Genomic DNA, 21,707 nt, shown 5'->3' on the forward strand with positions numbered 1-21,707 from the left:
AAAACGTCGAGATCTTGTGAAAACTCGACTTTTTATTTTCGGGGCGATTACAACGACTGCCTTCTTTCTCCGAAAGCAGAGAAACGCGGAAGTTAATTAAGAAAGAAGGAAAAAATGAAAGCAGGGACAGAAAGAACGAAGCAATATATATATTATATATCTATACACCCAATCAACCACCGAGGAAAAGATAACAGAGGGTAAGAATAAGAAGGAGAAGGAGAAAGAAGATGATAAAAAGAGAAAGTTGATAAAATGAACTTCGTTCACCCTAAACGGAAATTAATATACAAGAGCCGCACGTTACAAGTTATGCTTTAGCGGAGTATTTCCGAATAAGTTATTGGAATAATTTACCTTATGCATAATTGCTAATAGTCGGCACATCTTGTACCGCTTAAAACTCATAGCTCTGTTTACACAGTCGTGTCTTCAATTAACCGCATTGTATATAATTTATAGAATTGCCAGTATACAGTTGAGACCACGTTTGGTCAGCAATTGATCTTTGTAAGTTTCGTACCCCGTGAAGTAAAGACTTTGTTTTCGTACTTCTGACGTGGCTTATGACGTGGTTAGAATCAGTACCACTTTTGAGAAATCGGAGAGTCGTCGTCGTGGCGAAAAGAGTCGGCGTAAAGTATTTTTTATCGGGCAAAAGGAGGAGGACGCTGGTCTCTCTCGATCATTCTTCTTCGGGTTTCTCAACGGCCATCTGGCACTCGGACGCAATTTGTCGGGCAATTGAAAAGGCAATCTAATCACAGGGTCTATCGTCGTTAAGCCATCGCGAGATAGAAGCTGGCACACCGAGCGCGATATATCCAGTCAGTCTCTTTGGTCGAAAGTCTTCAATTCCGTTTCCATCAATCTCAATCAAGATCTTGGGCGTATCTCTTCTACTCGGTTCACGGTCATTTAATCATTTAGGCGGAAATCGTGTCCCGAGTCTCGGACCTCATCGCGCCCTCTCCACCAGGAGTTCGAATCAAACGGCGGCCCGAGGTAGCTCGGTTCGCCTTTTCTCCTCACACGCGAAGCCTCCACATCTACGAAAGGCGCTGGTTCGGTGCCTCGGCACTTCACCCACACCATGCGGGGTCATTAACGAGCGCCGCGGTCTGCTGACACATGAATTTATTTACATTAGAATATAAAATACCGCGGAAAACCCGGTGCCAGGCGACGAGGCATGTTCGCATTCTCTCTTCCCTGTTTACACTCTACTTCCGAGTGCATCAGAAACGCTTTTCACGCGAGGAAACGAATTGCCCGTGTGCACACAATGCTCGCACCTAGGCTCCACCGTACGCCAGTCAAAGTACTCGCTATTTGTACACAGGCATGTATACCCGTGCGATGCACTGGCTTCGCGTCAGCAATTACAAGAATATTTCAATAGTGACTAACAAGGTCGTTGGAACGAAATAACTGCTCAACATTTATAGGTATATATGTATAAATTATCGGCATTTATACACCATTGAGTAGAATTTTGAGCGCTGGATCGAGTACTTTGCAGAAATTTCCATCCCGTTCGTCGTTTTTAACCCACGATCTCGTATCTCTTCTTCCCTTATTCCAAGCGTATGTCTGCAGATACAGCGGACCAGTATAGAAGAACAGCGGGTGGTCCGTGGTATCCATTCTTCGTTACCAGATTCGCAGCAAGGGTTCCTCTCCAAGGCCATACATCCATCCTTTCAAATCTAATTCGGTAATTAAGACAAAGTTAATCTAAGTTTCGCGCCGCCTTTAGAAGAGAGGACTGAGTACCGTAGCGGGTGGTGTATGGCGAAAACAAATAACTGATTTAACGCCCCGAAGAATCCCGACGGCGAGGAGGAGTCGAGCTGATTAGTCGAGATCGTCGGGGACAAAAGTTGGCGTGTATTAGTTACAATGGCTGGTTAATTACTGGGATTGAATGAAGAAAAATACAAACATTCAATCACCGACTGGGCTGGAAGAATAATACATTGTTGGGATGAGGCAAGAATTAGCCTGCGCTTTGTTCCAAAGTGGTATAACCGGCGGTAATGGGGAATAAAATCTTACTGCCGCCACGTGCTCCGCCAGGAAATGAAGTGCAGTAGGTCTTCATCGCGGAGGTGTCAGGGGCTAAGGGCTCCGGTGGCGCTCGGGGCTTGCCGAAGAGGAGGAATAGGAGGAAGAGGAAGAGTAAGAGCGGAGATGCTGAGGAAGAGGAGCCGGCCGACAAAAGGAGAAAAGCCGTAAAAGCGATGGTAAAAGTGGCACGGGTTATCTAGCCGGTAGCGCTCGCTTCTTCGCCCGGGGGCTTTCGGTGGAGGCGGCAGGGGAGGGAGGGGGAGAAGAAGAGTCCAAAGAGAGACGGAGGCAAGGATGGAAGGAGGAAGAGAGATAGTACCAGAGCCGGCCGAGATATCCGTACCTTATACCTCGGCCTCTCTGTCGCCTTCGCATTCGCTACTGTATAAGAGTCGGTTGCACGGCACGGCTGCAGAGTCCCCAGGGAAGCGCCGGGCGTAACTATCGATTGCCCAGACTTTTAGGGTGCGAAGAGGTGTTTCGGCGGGACCACGCGATACCCGAGAACACCCTGACTTCCGTTTCCCGGATCGGTACCGTGGACCGCTTCCCACTTTGAACGGTTCTTTGATCTGACAGAGTACACGCGTTGAGGCAAAACTTTGGAGTTTGTACGGACATCGATAGCCGAGGATGAAGTTAGTAACGTGGGTTTAACGACGAATGTTCAAGAAAAATCGTTACATCGCAGACTTAGCAATGTCCGAAATTTGGTAGAACACCATGACAAACAAATTATACTCTTATTTTGACAAGTCATCTCTTTGGAAGTTATTCTAAAATTGATGAGTTATGATTTTTTTTTCTTTGATGTTTCGTTACGGGAACGTTATTAACTTCAGCCTCATCATCGCTAATCATGGATTAGACGATGAAAGTATGTCCACAGTGGTTTCAGGGTTGAAAGCTACTCGCGATGGTTGGATTCACCAAATCTCTCAAGGATTTGTGAGGATCCGGGTGTTTGAAGCACTCTGGTATCTGCGGGGGATTGGAACGCTACCGCTGTGTCAGAGATTGACAATCCTCGGTGGTAACAACTCGTCACGATAATTTGAAACTAATGTAACGATTCGTCCCCGAAGATGAGATTCAGGGGCTGAGTATGAAGTTTCGAGAATTTCCGTTCTTCTTTTTTTTTTTTCTCAACAGTTATTCAAGACCGAGTAGGTAAAGCTGCTTCCGCGTACGTATAAAGTCGAATAAAGTTTCCCGAAGAGTCTTTCCTCAACGTATGCGCAAATATGGAAGCTGGCTTTTAAAACACGGAGGTACGTAACGTGAAATGTATAAAACTTTGAGCCCGGTATGAAAAACGTTGAGCGCATGCCACCTTCTTCTAATGCATATCGACTCGGTGCAGCTACTCGAATGAATACGTAATACTTAAGAAGGCTAGAAGAACGCAGCGAGGAGAGAAGAATGGCTTAAGGAGACTGAAACGAATCGAGCAAAGTACCGACTAGACATTTATGAGAAAGACCGTTTAAGAGATCCGCTTCCGTCGGACGGTGGCCATAATATTCGAACCGATAGACACTCCGAAGCCCATCGTTCGAATTGCGGGACTTCAAGGGTTTTTTATCGAGCAACAAGTCACCGAATAGCAGTTCCATCATCCCCTGCAGTTTCTATCCTTTCCGGAAGATTTACCTGACGTGGCGACGAGGCAGCGGAGGCGGCACCGGACTGTGGAAATTATCCATCATGGAATAAGCGTTGTGGTCGACGGACTTGTGGTCCAGGCTCTCGAGGTGGTCCAGCCTGAGCAACTCCGCTTCCCGGGGCGAGTGGAGCTCACAGTGAGCGACGTGGAGCAGCGGTCTCAGCGAGGAGGCCTCGCATCGCTGCTGCCGCGAAGGCGGCCTCACTACCTGGTGGTGGTCGAGACCATCCGCGGAGGATTTTTCCTCGCCCCAGACCTCGAACTCACCGGCCGCTGAATAGTCACCGAATCCACTGTTACCCTTCACTTTTGCACTTTCTTTTACACGCTCACAAGACAACGATTTCGCGTAGTAATTCCCCACAGACTCAATGCTGACGGCCTTTGCGAAGAGCTTGCGGAAGCTCCGACTCTTCCTCGACGCGCTCTTCGTCCTCCCTAACGGCGATCGGAACGAAGAAATTTTCGAATGATTTTCTTCGCCACTTCTTCTTCTTCTTCTTCTTTTTCTTGTTTTTCTTCTTCTTCTATCACCGTTTCAAAGCGGGATTATAATTTCGCCGACTTTATCGAGTTAGTCAATGTTGTACGTATACGCAGAAAAGTTTGTTTCAACGTCTGTAAATCGTTTTCCCAACTCGGGGTTTTCACCTGCACGGATGGATATGTATAGATGTGGGTATACGTGTATGTATGTATATACATGCAGAGTTTGTATGTATGTATAGCTAAGGGGGAAAACTTGCGCTGTAAACTTCCTTATCAATCTGTCAACGGCAGCAGGAAACTTTGGTCCACCTTCCTGAAAACAGTTTTCCTATAGTATAGGGATAGGTATCTTCGTATTGAGAGGGAAGCTTTAAAGCTTGAGGCACCGAAATCGCGGGGTTTTTTGGGGTGAAATTCCCGGCCTATTCACAACGTTTCTTCATCTATTATTTTATTTCATTTATTCCATTCACCCACCCCGATATTGAGATCACAGCTCTTTTTGCACTTGATAGAGCTTACTTATCTATGTCTATGAAAATATAACCGTACGATTGTGCACGTTGAACAGTTTGCGTCCGATAGTAAATGATGCGAATCACTGGGCACCAAGGGACTTGACGTAATTAGCGTGCAAATCCGCCACTGAGAATCCAGATAACCGTCGGCGACGAATCGAGTCTTTTATAACAGAAAACTTCACTGACAAAAACCCAGGGTCGTCGTATCGATTAAACAGCGATGAAAATAATTCGGAATGTGACAATTATAAACAGGTTTAAAATTCGCTCGAGCATTCATTTTACGCGCTTTAATATCCGGATTAATCCAATGCGCGCGCGCGTTTCGCAAAAGGACACTTATAATTGGCCGTAAGGGTCGACGTTACCTACAACTTACTATCTACTTATATTCACGGGGCTCGGAGATTCGGCGAGAGAAGTACTCTTTAACACTCGAGAGTGATATACCGCACCCCGACCGTCGATCACTCGCGACGATTTTTCCGCTTTTTATTCACCGTTTTACCCAACGAGAGTCGGACCTTCACTAAATCTAACACCGCGCGCAACGAGCTTCTTTAACGAACTGACGTCCGGCTCTGTCACCTGGTCAACGGAGACTGAAAGCTCAAGCGTCGCGACGCCCGGCACAAACTGATACCAGGGCATCCCCTCCACCCGTGATCCCGGCGCGTGCGCGCGCCCCCTCCACCCCCTTCCCCACTTCCCGCCCCCCTTCCGCCGGTTTCAGGACCCTCGGTAAGGCGCGCCTCTGTCGGGGGGTTGACGAGACTCCGAATGCCCTCGAGCGCGCGCGCAACCCTCCGAAAACGCTGGTCCTCCACGGCCTTCAGAATTCCTCCTTCCGAAGTCCCGCAGCGTGCGCCGGATCTCATCTCCGTTTTCCGATAGTTTGGTCAGCAGCTGACGGACTTGGAGTTCGGACGGGTTACTCGCAACACGCCGAAGGGGTTGAGAAAAAAATCTTGGTATTTATTCGGAACCGAAAACTTTCGCCGCGATTAGCTGATGTGTAGCTGCTGCGTAGCTGTAGACTCATTTTTCACACTCTCCATCATCCAACGGTGGAATTTCATTTGCAAAATTTTTTCTTTTTCGACCCGCTACGCTGCGTTGATTCTGGGAGTGGGAAAATAAAGAACAGTTGGAGCTAGAGACACACGTGTGCCACGCGAAAGAAAGAGATTGCGACATATTTTTGAGACGTTTCATGTCTTCGCGTTGTTATATGTATGCCTACGTATACATATATACACGTATAATGTATTATGTATGTACGTATGTATGTATCTCATAGTATATGCGGGGGATGCACACTCTACGCGTAAAATTCAAAGAGGTTTCTTTCATCAGCACGACGAACGAAAAAGCAGCACGTATTTCTCTTTTTATGATTATTTCCTCACTCGCTGGGTACATTCGCCCGCGAGATTTGTCGCAGGGTATAAGGTGTAGGTGTATAATATAAAGTTATTGTGGAGCACAGGATTTTGCTTTTAAGACGTTGTCTCGCATCAGGAATATTGTTGTTGTTCGTCTCGTTATTATTACGATGATTATCGTTGTTATTGTTATTATTACATTTATCGTTGTTCGTTATCATCGTTCGAGAGGTAACTAAATATTTTCGTTTTGTGATCGTTCCGTGAAAAGAAAACTGTTCGAAGTCGTCTCTCTCCAGGAGCGCGCTTTGGGCAAATGGGAAAATGAAATTACATCGCATCAAATTTTCACCGCGGCAAAACCGGCAGCCATACAAATTTTTTCCAATAAAAATCGTCGCACCAGCAAAAACGTGCACGTTATATACTTTTGTACGGAGAAAATTGTCGAGAGAAGGTACGAGGGGCGTGTGAGGAGGAGAGGAAAACAGAAAGGTGGAGGTGGAGGATCGAGGATTGCCAACTAACTGACAGTGGGAAAAAAGGAGGCGCGACTCAACGAGCCGATGTTTTATTCGGCATGGATTAAGCCGTGGCTTACTGAAAAAATCAAATTATTCCAAATCCTTGAGGGTCACGTCGTTCTGCTTCCGCACGCGCCTCGTACTTCTCATTATATTCCTTATATATAGATATCTGCGCGTTGTATTTAATCGCGTACAAATATTATTAATGTATGTAGATATAATTCAGACGGACGAATGGGCGCGAGCGCTGGGAAAAATCTGAAAGATTTTCCGCGTAGAGGAGCTGCGAAAGAGAGCGGAAATTTAGAATCTCCTTTTACCAACGAGCGAAATGTTATATCATATACAGGACAGGTACGCGTACGCAAGGAAGAAAATTTTTGAAACCATTCGCGCGGAAGGCAAAACGCCTCGGAGTTCGCTTCGGTGGATATTCACACACACACACACACACACACACGCACACTCATCCGCGATGCGTACGAAACACACTCGAGACCCTGACTGGCTACAGTTTCGTAAGATCGGAATTATTTTCCCAGAGGTTTCCGAGCCCTGTCTCGAAGACCCCCCATCACCCTTTGCGATCATCCAATTCCTTTGAGCAGGCGGTCTAATTTTCCCCGAATAACATTAGTGTCTCGCCGCTTTAAGCTAATTGTTCAGTTTACCGTCGATTAAAATAAAACTTGGGGATTGGTAAGTGTAACGGGGTTGATGCTGCGAGGGGGTGAGAGTGAGAGAGAGAAAGTGGGGCGGACGAGAGGGTGGGAACCCAGTGTACCGAGCAAAGGGAGGCTAATTTTCTCAACCCAAATGAGCAGTAGAGATCGCGTATTTGTGAAGCCTTAAGGCAAACGTTCCTCTAGCTGGAATGCGACGTTGATTCGTTTATACAGGCATCGGGAAGCTGATGAGATGAAGAACGGTTGCGAGATTCTACGATATCCATAACTGAGAGAAAGCACAGCAGGTTCTACAGATTTCAAAGAAGCTCTCATACTAAAAAAAAAAAAAGTGATGTAGGTACCTACAGGTGTTCGGTAGTTACTTCGAGTATCGATAAAGTACAATTTTCCATCATACGGGTACTTAAAGTTTCTACGGTACGTGTACCAAGTTTTCCTAAGGGTTGTGCACCGGTTCTTTCGCGTTTTGAAAAGTGTCCGTCGCAAATCAGTTCAGGAGCTGCGTTACTCTGGATTTTGGTATCGCGACGTACAGGGTGAGCATCATTTATGCAGACGTACACGACGTGCACGAACATTCGTTGCACAAGGCGGCGTAGCCGCAGTTGAGAGATCTTAGCTAACCGTATGAACTTTGCGGTTGTGAGGGGTGGAAGCCAAAATTATTCAAGGCACGTGTGCCGCGGAAAGTAAGCAGGTAGGTTGCTCTCGGCGGTGGGGCATATATGCGTGTGCAAATAGGTTCTCTCCTCCATGATCAGCGGCACGGTGGCTGGTGGATATCGTCGTCGGGATCCAAGTTCAAACATACGCACACACTCGGTTCCTTGACGTCGACGACGAGGACGAGGCGTTTCTCCGGTTTCCTTTGGGTTCCTGTCTCTTCCGTATACACCCAGCTCCGAATTCCACGCTATCGAAATCCTCGCGGTATTCCTTCGTCTCCACGCCGCGCGGAACGTACGTTTGTTTGGATAGAATGCCATCAACCGAAGCGTTCAATTTAATTGAGATTAGCATAGGTACATCTAGCTACCCTACGTGTATAACGTCCCCTAGCCTCGGCCGAGAAACCGCCGGCTTTCCCTGATATCGCTCTACAATTTAGCTACTCCGCTATACCGGGATCAACTTTACCCTAGATCTCCGCGTGGTATTATACGTGCATGGATATATCTGGATAATTGCCAACTGTTGTAGCTTCGCCTTACTCCGGGACGTTTTACTGCGTTTCCTCTTCCTCTTCTCTTCGCCCTATCGTTATACCAACATATACATCCAATAAATTTTCCGCAAATCTACTCGGTCTCGATCGACAATTTACTCCAACTATTACGCAACGTTTCGAGCTATGGCTGCAGGACAAATTGCTTCGAAGGGGGCTTACACAAAACGACGTCGTTTTAGAGTAACTGATCTACTTCCGGTCGCGTGTAATCTATCCGGTATATTTACTGTCTCTCGATTTTGTCAATATCCTGTCAGAGATACTCCCTCATTCGTGCTCTTTCGCCGTTTCGCTTCGACTCGCGAAAGCACTCCAGGGCTTTCCTTTACCGAGTTTTCGCACCCCTCGCGGTAACTAGAATACCGTACGTACGTATACCACGGGGCAAAGTAAAACCAATCGAAGTCACTCTGCCGCCTGTAACGCGATCGACGGAAACTCCGTGAGACTTAGTAGGTAATTACGCGATCAGAGCAGAATTAACTCGCGCCAGTTCTATTCACCTTTGAAGCTCGTCAACTTTTCAGAGATTGCGCTTCGTCGCGGTTTGCAAGAAGAAAAAAAGAAGACCGAGAAGTACCGGATGCCTACCGTCTGGTTTATGTGGGTGGTTCCGATGCTGGTGTGTAGAAGGCGGCTACTCTCTCCTTTGAAGAAGAGCCGAGCTTCCCAAGTAATTAGTCAGGACTTGGATGGTTGTTAGATATGTATGCCACGCGGTGGATGCCATTCGCTTGCTTTTCAGGCGAAAGTAATCGAAGTACCTACACTGACGGATATTCGTCTGGTACCGTCAATCGAAGACAACAAAGTGGATCCTCCCTCCCGCGTTTCGTCTGCACATTTCCACCCTCGTTAAGTAACACTGCACTTGTTTACAACGCAACCAAAACTCGCCGGGGGGGTGGAAAGAGAGAGTAAGAGGGAGAACTGGTAGAACGAGGAGAAGGAAAGATGGATGGCAAGATTGTTTTATCTTCTGGCAACACTAAAATCCACCTTCGTGGCCCCTGCAGCGTTTACCCTTTTAGCGGGTGAACCGAGCTCCGCGTTACGGGCAGGGCAAAGTCATCCTACGCCATTATTTAGGCGAGACGTTGGTCCCGAAATTCCGAAGGTCGTCGAATGTTCGCAATCGCGTTGTACCCTGCCTATACCCTCGAGGATTTTCAACCAAAATACTTGCTCGGTAAAGTCCTTTGATCTTGGTACCCGGAAGTAGACTCTCCCCGATGCAGCCAACGTCGAGGAGGACCTCGCGTACCGTTTGCTGACTCGAAACCTGCACCACCCGGTTTTTGCTTCTTTATCCGTAATCATTCCGTTGCGGTTTTGGTTTTATTCGCAGGATGACTCGTTGAATGCTTGTATAATTTATCATCGCTGCTGCGTCGCTTCCATGGATAGAAATTAACACACTTGTTGACTACCGAGTAGGTGTCGCATGGGATCGAAAACGAGCGTTTGCGCCTTACGGTCATTGGTAGCTGGAACGAAACCGATTAGTCGTTGTATCCCGCGGGCTTATATTCAAATAAACTAAACAAAGTGGCAGGTATACAAAGTTTCAAGGTGTTTCGAGGAGCTGCCTTCCAGCTCCTCGGGCCAGCGACGATAGTTAATAAGTCGACGCAACAGGTTATTTGAAAACCGAATGAAATATAGTTATTTGTGTACGCTGGGTGATTAACTTGAAGATTCCTTCCGATGACCGGCGTGTGAGGGTTGAAAAGGTGGTACAGGACTCTCGTCCTCGAATCTTGCGTGATTCTCGAGTTTTGTTACAGTCGGGTTACGTCGATGAGAGCAGTCCTGAGTTACGATGATGAGGTTTTTTTTTCTCCGAGCTCTCCGGCACGCGGCTCTTTCTTTCTTCCCTTCACTACTCGAGATAACCCTAAACCACGGGTAAATACGAGCCTTGCTATAAATCCAACTGTTTACTCACAAGAAACTTAATAATATGGAAATGAATAATGCATGTGCCGTGTTACCGCTGCGCCCGGGTTAGCCGGAGTGATTTAAAGCCATCGCCTAACTATATAAAGAATTCAACCCTTGCCTCCGTTCTGAGGAGCGAATACAAACGGCGGTGCAACGCGGCTGACAAATTCTACGGAAGTAAGACCAACTCGCCGAGACGAACGAGCGCTGGACTCGGAGATCTGCTCCATCATCGGCCCTCCGCGTTATCTTATTGAGAAGCCTCCGGACAAACGGAGCCTACCTTGAACGTCGTATAAGGCGAGAACAATTCCGTAGCTTTTAAAATATTCCATCGACGCGATCGTAGGTGTGCACAGGTGCGGAGGCAATTACGAAGGCCTCGCGGATGCGCGGCGACGATGAGAAACGACATCCGGACGGAGGGAACCCTGGGCTTGGAGGATAGATGCTCGATTTAAGAAACGACTCCGTTGTTCGTGGTTTCCGTTTTCCGACCGTTTTACTCCTGCATTCGTGCTCCTCTCCGCGATTACGGACAACGCTGTGTATAGCTATATGCATAGCTAGGCCGTCTAAGATAGAGGAACGCTTTACACCGCGGTTTCATTTTCACGACACAAAGGCGAGCTTAGAATTCTCTCCGAGCCTGCTGCTTCCTCCGCACCGGAATTCACCCCTCGGGGGAAAAGTTCATTTTTGAAATAAGAAAACGCGGGACCCAGCGGCTTGTACTCACGAATGGTGAGCTTTGGTTTCGGCTGTTACAACTCGTGTTGGTATCTCACCTGAAACAGTCAAGAAAAAGAAATACGATTAGCATTGCACGAGGCAGTTTATTATTGAATGTAATTTTTGTTCGTATTATTACACATTGTGGGGTCGTATTATTAACGTGCAAATGAATGTGTATACATATATATATATATGTGTATAATGAATTCCTGGATTATAATTATCCCTTGAGCATATAGAATTCCATGCGTCTGACTATAGGAGTCTGTATTTTGCAAGGCTCTGCCTGGCTCACGTTTGGCTCCGCGTGGGTTCCAAGGGCTCAGAACTCGGAGCTCAAAGCTCAAGGCTCAGGGCTCAGGGTTCAGGGTTCAGGGCTCTGGGCTCGAGGCTCAGGGATGTGGCGTGGTGGGTGGGTTTTCTAGGGTTCCAAAGCGCGACCCCAACCCCCGTTTCTGGGTGAAGAGCGAGAGCAGTCGACGTACTTGCCGAGATAGCGAGATGCCGCACGGCACGCGGTGCGTCAGCTACGACTCACTGCAAATAAAGCCTCGTATGTACATCTCCTTCCTTGCTCGCTCAGTTTGTTTGAAACATTGAGCAAACGTCGGTCGTTTAACCCGCGGGTAAGGGGTGGTTCGGAAGGGGTTGGACCCCCGGCTTCCCAAAAGACTTTCACGATTTCGACGCGACAGACTCGGCTCATTGGAATTGCCAATTCGATACTGGTTCAGTTGTACCTACGTCACGGTTTTTGAACAGAAAATTAAAATCGCCCTCGAATCTAGATACGGCCGGTCTGGCGCGATTCGAAACCAAAACCACGAGCAACGAGCGAAACATGTCGCGGTATAACAAGCGACACAAACCCCTGCAGACTCGCGCGAGCTGTCTTTTCACTTCTCGGTATGGAAGCATTATTCGACGGGGGTTGAAAAAGTCCTTTGAGAAAATTTTATAAAGGCGAGAAGCAAAGAGGCCTCCAAGGGCATTAGGCTATATTGGGGATAATTGAGTCAAAGATTGATACTTCGATGGGAGCAAGGCTTCTTCGAAGAGCTAGTCGGAGAGGATTTAGAGGAGGAAATAGTTGCTCTTTGGGGGATGATTTCGAGCAATTTTGTCACCGCCGTTTTTCCCTCTAGCTTCGCAACGCTCGCCGGGATATTGCGGGGCTCCCTGGGTGCAGGGTGCGTTTACTGCCGACGCATCTATCCTAACTTGCCTCCCTTCGCTATGGCGCAGCGGCCGCGGTTGGGCTCCGCACCCTCGGTTATAAAAAGGTTATTGTTCCCGGCTTGCGCCATGCCCGGTACTCTCAGCCCCGCTCTTCTCTTTCACCCCGGCAGTGCGTGACATTGGTCGGTATGGCGAGGCGTTACTTTTTAGGAAACCACCGCCATGATAATGGTAATGGGTTCGCACGGGCCTCGCAATTTTCAATTTACCGTTAAGAACTGCTCGACCACCAGTCTTTATACACCCCGCCTATATTCTCCGGTTATTCCTTTCTCCCCTCGGCGGACCTTTTTCATCTTCGCCCGTCACTTCTATCTCCTGCAAGAATGAAAGCGCATTCTGGACGGGGTGAATTACTCTTAGTCCCGAACGATTTCAGGTGAGCGGTAAATACCTTCGTTGCAGAAAATCATTTCAACTTCTGGAGAGCGGTCGATTTGTTCGCGGGTTCTTACGAAGAAGTTGAGCAGCTCGTCTCACCACCGGATGGCGCCCAGCCATGTTACGTAGAAGAGGGACTTGGACACGGGTGCATTTTATGGGGGGATCACGTGCCATCTAATATACGCCGCTATCCTCGCGCGTCGAAAGATCAGCCGCGAAAGTGTGGCGATGGTCAATCACGATTCCAGGGAAAACTCGAGAAGGTGGTGTGACGTGGGAAGGGGTGAGAGAAGTCCGACAATTTAACCCCGGGTGGGGCAAAAAGTTTTCCATCCTCATCTCTTACCGCCATCTACTGCGGGGACAGAGACCGAAGCTTGCAGCCAAACGTTCTGATGTTCTTTCGAACGAGGTAGCGAGGTCCGGGAATCAAAATTTTGCGCAATACCCCGAACTTTTATAATTAATTAACTAAGACCATTATAGAATTGCGAGGGTAAAACTGGAACCGCATTTTTCCATTTCCAAAAAGTTGAGTGCTTTTGTCGGTCACCGAGATCCGGGATCATCTTCACAGGCCTTTCTTCTCCCGTTGACAAGAATTAGAGCGGAATTTTTCACGTTTGTGAGAGCCGAGGTGATGGACCTTTGGTCTTTCTTCTTCACCCGGCTTTCTTCTCTGACGCAATTAATACGAGACCATCCCAATCCCGATCCCAACCCGGCCCCGTCCCTCGGTCCCTTCTTTCTTCGGCGATCCCATCGGCTCGGTTGTTCGGACCTCGAGGAACGTCGCAAGGGTCAGCGAACAACACCGAGTCTCTGCACCGAGTCGTCGAGGCCTGGGTTGGAGGTGGGGTAATTGATAGGACGGAGCGCGGGGGAGTTGGGAATTGTCTACCCGGGAAGGATTGACCACCGGCTGCAGGGTGAGGTGGCGAAAGACGCGGAAGGGTCGGTCTTGAGGGCGGTTTTCTCCCGGCTTTCGGACGCTGCTCTTGCAGCGGCACGGGCTGCGTAATTAATGCCACTAATAACACCCGACGCTCTTAAGTGTTCGGAGGTTCCGTCGGGCCATGACACAACTTAATTTGCCGTTGCTCGTCGGTGCCAACGAGCCTCGAGTTCCATCGTTCGCTAAACCAGACCTCAGCTCCACCCCGTGCATCGGTTTCCCAATCGTAGCGCACCTCGGGAGGCTTCCAATTTCTGCCACTTCACTGCATCGCGCGCTGCTTTGGTACACGCCCAAGAATTTCCCTGGAAAATTGCTCCCAACTATTCGAAACGACACTTTCATCACTAAGGAGACCGTTCCCTCCTTTCCAAACACTTTTTGATCAGTGGTCATGAAAGTGAAAAGCGAAAGAACGCGGCAAATTTTTGTTCTTACAGTCAATCAGCGAAAGGCACCAGCGAATCAGTTACTTCCAGTGTTCGGGCTACGCGTAGGTAGCTGCACCGATTCGTATGCGGGTGACTTTCGCTCATTCGCATCTGCCTTATCGTACTCGGGATAAAGGCTACACTTTAACCCTCGAGTTTAACCTGCGGGTTTTCTTCGCAAGAAGCGGGTCACGTACTCGAGTAAAGACAATCGAGGTCTCGTACCCGCCCTTTGTTTTTCGTGTGCTTAGTTACTTTATTCAAACTTCTTTTCTCCCTGGCGTCACGATCAGCGACACCAGGGGGTACCGACTATCCCGCTCACAGTTCCCTCGGCGTTAAATCCCTCGATCAGTTTCTGCATCGTAAACAGCTGAGAGAGGCGATGTTTTTCTAAGCCTCTACCCGCGGGTGTTCCGTGTCGACGGGGCGTCGAGTCACCGGAGCAAGGCTCGATGGTTCGAAAACCTTCCTAACCTCCCCCCCCGAAACGAACGACGAAGTTCTCCTCTGATCCAGGTGCCTCATCCTCCAGCCTCCACTCCCCCTCATCCTCATCCGGAATCTCCTCAACAGACATCAAACGCCCACCCGGGATTACATTCCTCCACGTTTTCAGGTACAGGCATAACGCCCGTACCTCTGACTCCATATCGCGTGCACGTGTCACTCCGTGAGCTATGGACTACGAACATCGGTCCATCCTCCTCTCGTACAAGACCTGTTACAGGTTGCTCGTATAATTCACTACTGTGAGCGTACAGCTCAAAGGATTTACCCTCATCCGCCTTGTATACACCTTTTCCATTACCGGTCTACGAGTTGTAATTCGTATCATATCACTGCTGGATTCGAAGAAGGTTGTAGGATTAACGAGTCAGCCTCTTATTTTCCCGAGACTATCGAGGGAGCGGCTGTTTTACCGTTAAAACTCGTTCGTTCCTTGCGTCATTTCTCATCGAAAACTCACGTCATTCATTATCCGAGCCATTTCGGTGACAGAAGAATCCGAAATTACATATTTATGACCGCATTAATTAAATTCCGTGAATCGATATCCGTTAGATTCCTTGTACGACAGAGTTTAATGGCAGATCTTTTGATTATTAATTCAAACTTTACAACCTTTTGTTTCAACTTCGAGGTTTTCGCGACGTTGACTATGCACACGCACACAAATATACCTATATATATATATATGTAGCTATATTAGATGCCTGTGAAAAAAGCAGTCGCAGCGCTGAAGCGATAATGCGGATTACGTGAAAAATGAAAGAATGAAAAATTAATTAGCAGACGTTATAAATCTGCAAGTTCTAAAGTACATTATATATCGTATACGGAAGAATAGGGTAACTATTATATTATATCTATCGCCATTATGTATCCGTTGACGAGACAACAGGGAGCGCTAGCTGCAACGGGCCATTTTATACGCCCGGTAATAACGCGAATGAAAAAATATTGCTCAGGGGGAGAGTCGCGAGAGCCGCACGGTGGGATATTAATTACTTACATTTAAACGTGCGAGTTTCAGATAAATATACCTACGCATTGTATTGCAGGGGTTGGAATTTCTCGCTTTTTGTCAATTGCCGCGAGTTTTTTTTAATTCGTTTTCGTTTAATTTCCGCGATGCATCCGGAATGACACGATATTCAGCGAGGAGAGTGATCGGGCAGAAATGAAAATCGCGCCAAGGCGGTTACGGATGCATGGAAAATAGAAATTCCGCACCGTTGACAAGCCTTCCTCGCATCGTTTCGCATTACCATATAACGGTATCTGTTTTCTTATTTCCAGGCTGTTCCAGAAACAAAAGAACAGAGACAGGTCTGAACACGAGGTGCATGGACTGCAAACGAGTCTGGAAGCGGTGACGCCCTGCGGATTTGTTGTCCTACGGGGTGACATAGACGTCGCGTCTGCATCTATCGCAGCGGCAAAAAACCGTCTGGACCTTCTCTCCGGGTGGTAAGTTTTACCTACTCCGTAACCCTCTATTCGCGCCCAGTACTTTGCGCACCTACGCGTTCCGTGCTCTCTCTCTCTCTCTCTCTCTCTCTGTGTGCACGCGTGTGTATGAGTTTGCGGTTTCCATTGTCGCGTTTACAGAGCGACACGCATTGTGCTCGACAATGGCTCCGCCAGACCGTCGTCGCACGGATCCTCGGGCTACGGAACTTACGCAGCCCGCGTGTTTAAAGTCACGCACAAGACACAACAATCAGTGTACAAGGCTCGCTTGCCTAGAGCGTGAACGCGAACGGCGGGACTTTACCAGCGTTGAATAACTGCACATCGCGACGTACGACCCCCGTCCACCACCCCTAACCCGCGGGGTGAATCCCGAATGAAAAGGCGAGATAAAGCGAAACTGAGACGGGGCACAAAGGTCTTCCTCGGTTTGATCGCCCCGGATTCAACCGATCTAGTACTCTTTTATATCGACGGGGTATGCAGGGTGAAAAAAGGGATAATGAAACGCGATCGGAAGTCGTCGCGTCGTAGACGGGACGGGAGAACATCTTTGTTGATAGCGATTACTTTACACGCACAGGTAGAAAAAAAAAAACGAAAAAAAGAACGGAAGAAAAAGAAAAAAAAAGAAGGGCAAGACACGGAGAGATTAAACCGCGGCATCTGCACCATCATCGGTTCAACAGAAAGAATTCAAATTTCGCAAGGTCCTCTCGAAGGCTGCTCACGTCGCGGAGGCAGGGCGGCAACCTGCAGGGAAGGCAGGCCTGGTATTAGGGAATGACGGTAGCGCCGGATCAGGGTGAAAATCGTATCAGGGTGCTGCCTGCGTAAAACGCCACGCGAGCGTGTCAACTCTCGGAGAGAGAACGGCGAGAGGAAGAAAAGCTCGAGTGTCCGTTCTCCGCAGCTTGGTATAGTAAAAGTTTTCAAGAGGGAGAGACACGTCGGGGTCGATCGGTGATTGGGGGGCGGGTGCTGCTCGTCGTCTGAGCGTGCAATAATATCGGGGCGATCCATCACATGAACAGTGCCAATAAAACATCTGGCGTATATCTCTTCTCTTCTCTTCTCTACTTTACTCCGCTCCCCGTCTTTATCGCCTCCATCTTCAGTTACACCCCTCCGCACCAGCGTGTAAAGCCGGTCGGTTCTTTGCGAGCTTTTACAGGCCAACCCCTAATTTTTTGTCTTTCTTCTTCTGCTTTTTTCTTTCTTTTTGTATCAGTTCATCACGATCGCCTTCTGCGACGCGAGTACGCGATCACGCGTTGCTCTCTGCGTTCTAGCCTGCACACGCGTTAATGATTCGTCATTTAGAGGATCGTGCGACGCATATCGAGCAGGACACGTATCCGTCCTCCCCTCGTTTCGCACGGTATTATACGAATTTTAGAAGGGTTTTTTCGGGGTTTTATTCACGGCGTGTAATCCGCCATGAAGCGCGGTTCAAGATGTGATAATTTTTTCTTTTCTTTTTTTTCAATCCTTTTTTTTTTTCGACCAAAACTCGAGTAACCGCCGTCGCGCCAACCTCGCGAATAACTTGACAAATCGTCGCGAAAAAAGGGGTTCTTTCTCGTATAAGGCGCGTGCTGGCGTCGTGTTTGTTTTCTGTCCTTCTTTTTTTCCAACCGCAAGAGCTGCAGGCTATTTTCATGTATTATATATTGGATTAGGCAACCCGGCGTCGCGTATGCATGACATATTTTCACGTGCGTGCAGCGTATGGATCATATATGCGCGGGACGTATTTGCTCTCGGTTAATACAATTCATCGTAGGAGGAGGAACCAGGGACACGTATGTCTTCTCACCGAGGCGACGGCCGACAGGCGCCAGAAGATGTCGCGATCCTTCCAACGAAACGCGATGCTCATAGGAAATGCAATAACTGCAGGAAATCCCGCATCATGTAGATTCGCGCGAGCGTTAAACGGGCAGGAATTTATTGTCGAATATCAAGTCAATTACCGCATTCGATCCGCGGGGTTCATTATTATTTTCGTACATTCCGTCACCCTTTAACTACACACGTATGTACGCTGAGATCGTTATTATAATACTATTTTTGTAACCGTTTTTATTCCGCCAAGCTTAAATCTCTGATTTTCCGGCGTTTGTGTGTTAGTTTGAAACATCGCGTGTATCCATCCATCCCAGTTTCAATGAAATTCGAAACACTGCTCCGGCTGATATAATTAGAACGGGAAAGTTAGAGGCTCGTTAAGCGAGTTTTGTATTCATCGGTAAATTCATTTTCGACAACGAAAAATCCCCCCCTGCATATATGCACTTTATTGAACGCAGTGAAACCGGCGCAAAACCGACAGCGTTTTTTGCTGCGGGTGGTTACGATGCGCGTTACTTTCAGAAAAATAAAAAGCCAAAGCTCGTCCAACCTGTAGGTATCCCCTTCTCGGCAGTTCCAATGCGTTCGACTTTCCTCCGCGAGTCTTTCGCTAAACATTTACGGGGGAGAAAGAAGCCAGACTAATTTTTCAAGACGGTAATAAATTGCGCATTTCCGCTACCCGGCGCCCCGGTGCATCCGGTCTCTCTCCCTTTGCTCAGGCTGAGAGAGGGTGGCTTCAAAGTATCATCACGAGTTACAACACGAGGGTGTAATTCGCGCAGAAACTATTTCGAAGCTTGCGGTGAGTGTGTTTCAACTTTTCCGCAACATTCTTTTTCGAACAATTTCATATCCACATTCCGGCCGACCGTAAACGCGCCGAAGTCTAAGCCTATTATATTGGCGAAAATTGATAACCACACGCGCCTGCATAAAGCGATCAAGCGTGTACGGAAAGTGCGTGCGTGCGGCATAGAGAAAGGGAACAGCTGGGGGAAAATTAATGTCATTTTCCTCCCATCCCCGTTTCCTCTTTCTTCACATTTCAAGATTTAATAAAGCTCCCAGCATTTATTGAAGCACCCCAACCTCGAGCATTCCCTTCCCCCACTTCCTCCTCTTCTTTTTCTTCTTCGTTCTTTCTTCTCTCCGTATTTCTTTTTTTTTTTCTTTTCTTTTCTTTTTCTCTCCTCTCCGCCCTCTGTACGTGGCTGCGTTCTCTTTGGCTTGTGTGCGTGCGTGTGTATGCGCCACTGCCAGTGCGATTCTCGCGTCGAAGGGTCGGGCCCCGTTCAGCCCCAAGCCGTAGCTTTTGTCAATCGATTTGACGTGGTCCTTAAACCAAGTATTTTTTCTTTCTCTTTCTTTGGTTGGTTGGTTTTTTTTCTCCTTTCTTTTCTTTTTCTCTTTTTTTTTTTCTCTCTTTCTGTTGTGGCAATTTTTACGGGCCAAGCGACGCGTCGCGTGGCTGTACGGAGTCAGAAATTCCCCGTGGAAGATCGAGCATGAGGAGAAGGAAGGCATCACCCCGCACGCTCCGCGGACGATTCACTCCCCATTACATGGTTATTTCATTAAAACACATCCTCGCGCCCACGCCGAAACGAAATTGTAACGCGGCGAGGGTTGAACCGTTATTATTACACAGGAGACAAACCCACGGATTTTTTTCGTTACGAAAAAGAAATGTTCCGTGAAATTGATGACGCATCATTTCCCTCCAGCTCTCCAAACCGTATTATATCGTACCTCGGTGTCCTGGGGTACAAACATAAGCCGTTATACGTATACGTATTATAATATGTTACACACATGTGTCAGCGTTGTAACGTTACGGAAGTTCCACGAGTTCGACGAAAAGCCGTTCGTACAGGGTCCAATCGACACCCTCTCGACTCCTCTTCGCTCCCTCCCCCCCCACCTTTCCGCCCTCGTAATTAAACTGGTAATTACGTCACACTACACCTATTGTCTTTACCCGGTTTCAATTACTCTTTTTCATTTTCATTAATTTTCAAAACCGCGCAATTATGTGACGTGCGCAGTGCAAAACGTGCGTTGAATAAGTTGTTGTTGTTATTATTATTATTGTTATTATTATTATTTTTTTTATCTTGATACTCTCAACAGTTGCCGTAGGGGTATGTGTGTGTATAACATAGTTTCTTGGAGCTATGTAAGATGGATGACGGAACGTAGTTATTTGAGACGTGATCCGCCTCAAAGGATTAAGGAAGAACGTGATTCGATTGAACCTTACGCAATTTCGTGCGAAAGTCTACCTCATATACGGATCAATGAATAAGGCCTCGCCGGTGGTAAGACGGGCGTCTTTTCGAATTGAAAACTCTATTGGCGGATCGGAAATTTGATCCGTTTATGCATACTCGTCGGGTCGTAAGGTTGAAATTTCGATCGATTGATGAAATTGTTCCAACCCTCTCTGTATTCCATCTAGCATAACTGTACAGTTCTTCTGGCGATTCGGATGATTTTGAGTTTTATTTTTTCTTAAGAAAAGAGGGGGAAAAAAAAACACCGAACAAACAAACCAAATCTTTTCTGAAGGGTTTGGGAAATGAAATCCAATTTATTCTTTTGGGATGGAGAAAAAAATGGTGCGGGTTTGTTTCGCAGAGTCGCAACCGGGTCAGTTTTGTGAAATCTGATCATCATGGTCGTTTGTATATCGGTATACCTACCTACTAATTAACCGTTCGACATATCGCCATGGAATTTCAATAAACCGATACCTCTGAAAATTTTCAACCAACGACAATCGATACGCGTTCGGCATAACTGAGTCTAGAAATTCACGATAGTGTCGGGTTTCCCGGTTTTCATCCGCTGAACACGGGGGCGAGCGCTACAGAGCCTCGGCGATTAGGAAAATTGCGCAGACAACAAAGCGTAGCTGTAACACGCATCCATATTATATATACATAGTTATACCAACGGACCGGGAGTTACAGAATAAATAATTGAGTTCGTTGGCTTATCAAGCGAATTATCACACAGCAAAATTAAATGTTTGGAGAACAATGCCTTAATAATGGTAAAATTACCGATTACAGTTTAAAGTCGGTAACAGGACTGTTTTTACAATAATATTGGTTGACCCAGCAGCCTTATTCATTTTATAAAACACGAGTGCTCTTACTTGAGCTTTTATCTACGACGACTACTAGATCATTAGAAAGGGGTGATTGCACCCTTCGTAACTATATGTATGCGTACAGGTATATGTCCCCGAATCGAGTGTATGACGCGGTCTATATTGCCGGATAGGGTTCGAGGCTTGGCGTCGTGGGTGGAGTTTAATTCATCCGGAATTATCCCTCGTAACGGGCGACTGACTAAATTCTCATCCCGATGAAATGATTCGCGGCGCAAGGAAGGAAGGATGGATGGAACGGACCTACACTACTCGCAGGTACGTCGATGCTCGTGTAAAACACACACGTATACATCCCCCTCCTCGTCTATCTAACGTTACCGAATACCGTCGAGGCACTCGACCGTGTCACCGTTGTGAACCACCCCTTGCCCCGCTGCTGCACCCTTACAGTGACAATGCACCTCTATGCTAATTCAAAGTTACAAGAGCATT

General features: G+C 47.5%; 2 protein-coding genes across 13 annotated transcripts in view; one reads left to right on the forward strand and one right to left on the reverse strand.

Annotated features, from left to right (window-relative positions):
* Positions 1–21,707, forward strand: part of LOC124184409 — a 209,439-nt gene that overhangs the window by 66,287 nt on the left and 121,445 nt on the right. For 3 of the 5 annotated variants that reach the window (XR_006871190.1, XR_006871189.1, XM_046574066.1), the window contains one exon: positions 16,067–16,237. Coding sequence is in view for 1 of the 5 variants with exons in the window: in XM_046574066.1 (XP_046430022.1) it covers positions 16,067–16,237 (171 nt within the window). In the remaining 4 variants the exon portion in view is untranslated. Of the gene's footprint in view, positions 1–16,066; positions 16,238–21,336; positions 21,531–21,707 lie in introns of all 5 variants that reach the window. The other 2 variants (XR_006871191.1, XR_006871192.1) reach the window with 2 other exon arrangements.
* LOC124184400 (teneurin-a) overlaps positions 1–21,707 on the reverse strand; it is a 514,944-nt gene that overhangs the window by 56,245 nt on the left and 436,992 nt on the right. The window contains exon 1 of one of the 8 annotated variants that reach the window (XM_046574049.1): positions 3,724–5,330. The exons of the other annotated variants lie outside the window; for them this stretch is intronic. Coding sequence (XP_046430005.1) covers positions 3,724–3,779 — 56 coding nt within the window. The 5' untranslated portion in view covers positions 3,780–5,330. Of the gene's footprint in view, positions 1–3,723; positions 5,331–21,707 lie in introns of those variants that run through there. 8 annotated transcript variants of the gene reach the window in all.

This window comes from Neodiprion fabricii, chromosome 6 (genome assembly GCF_021155785.1).
Source record: "Neodiprion fabricii isolate iyNeoFabr1 chromosome 6, iyNeoFabr1.1, whole genome shotgun sequence".
Classification (NCBI taxonomy): Eukaryota; Metazoa; Arthropoda; class Insecta; order Hymenoptera; family Diprionidae; genus Neodiprion; species Neodiprion fabricii.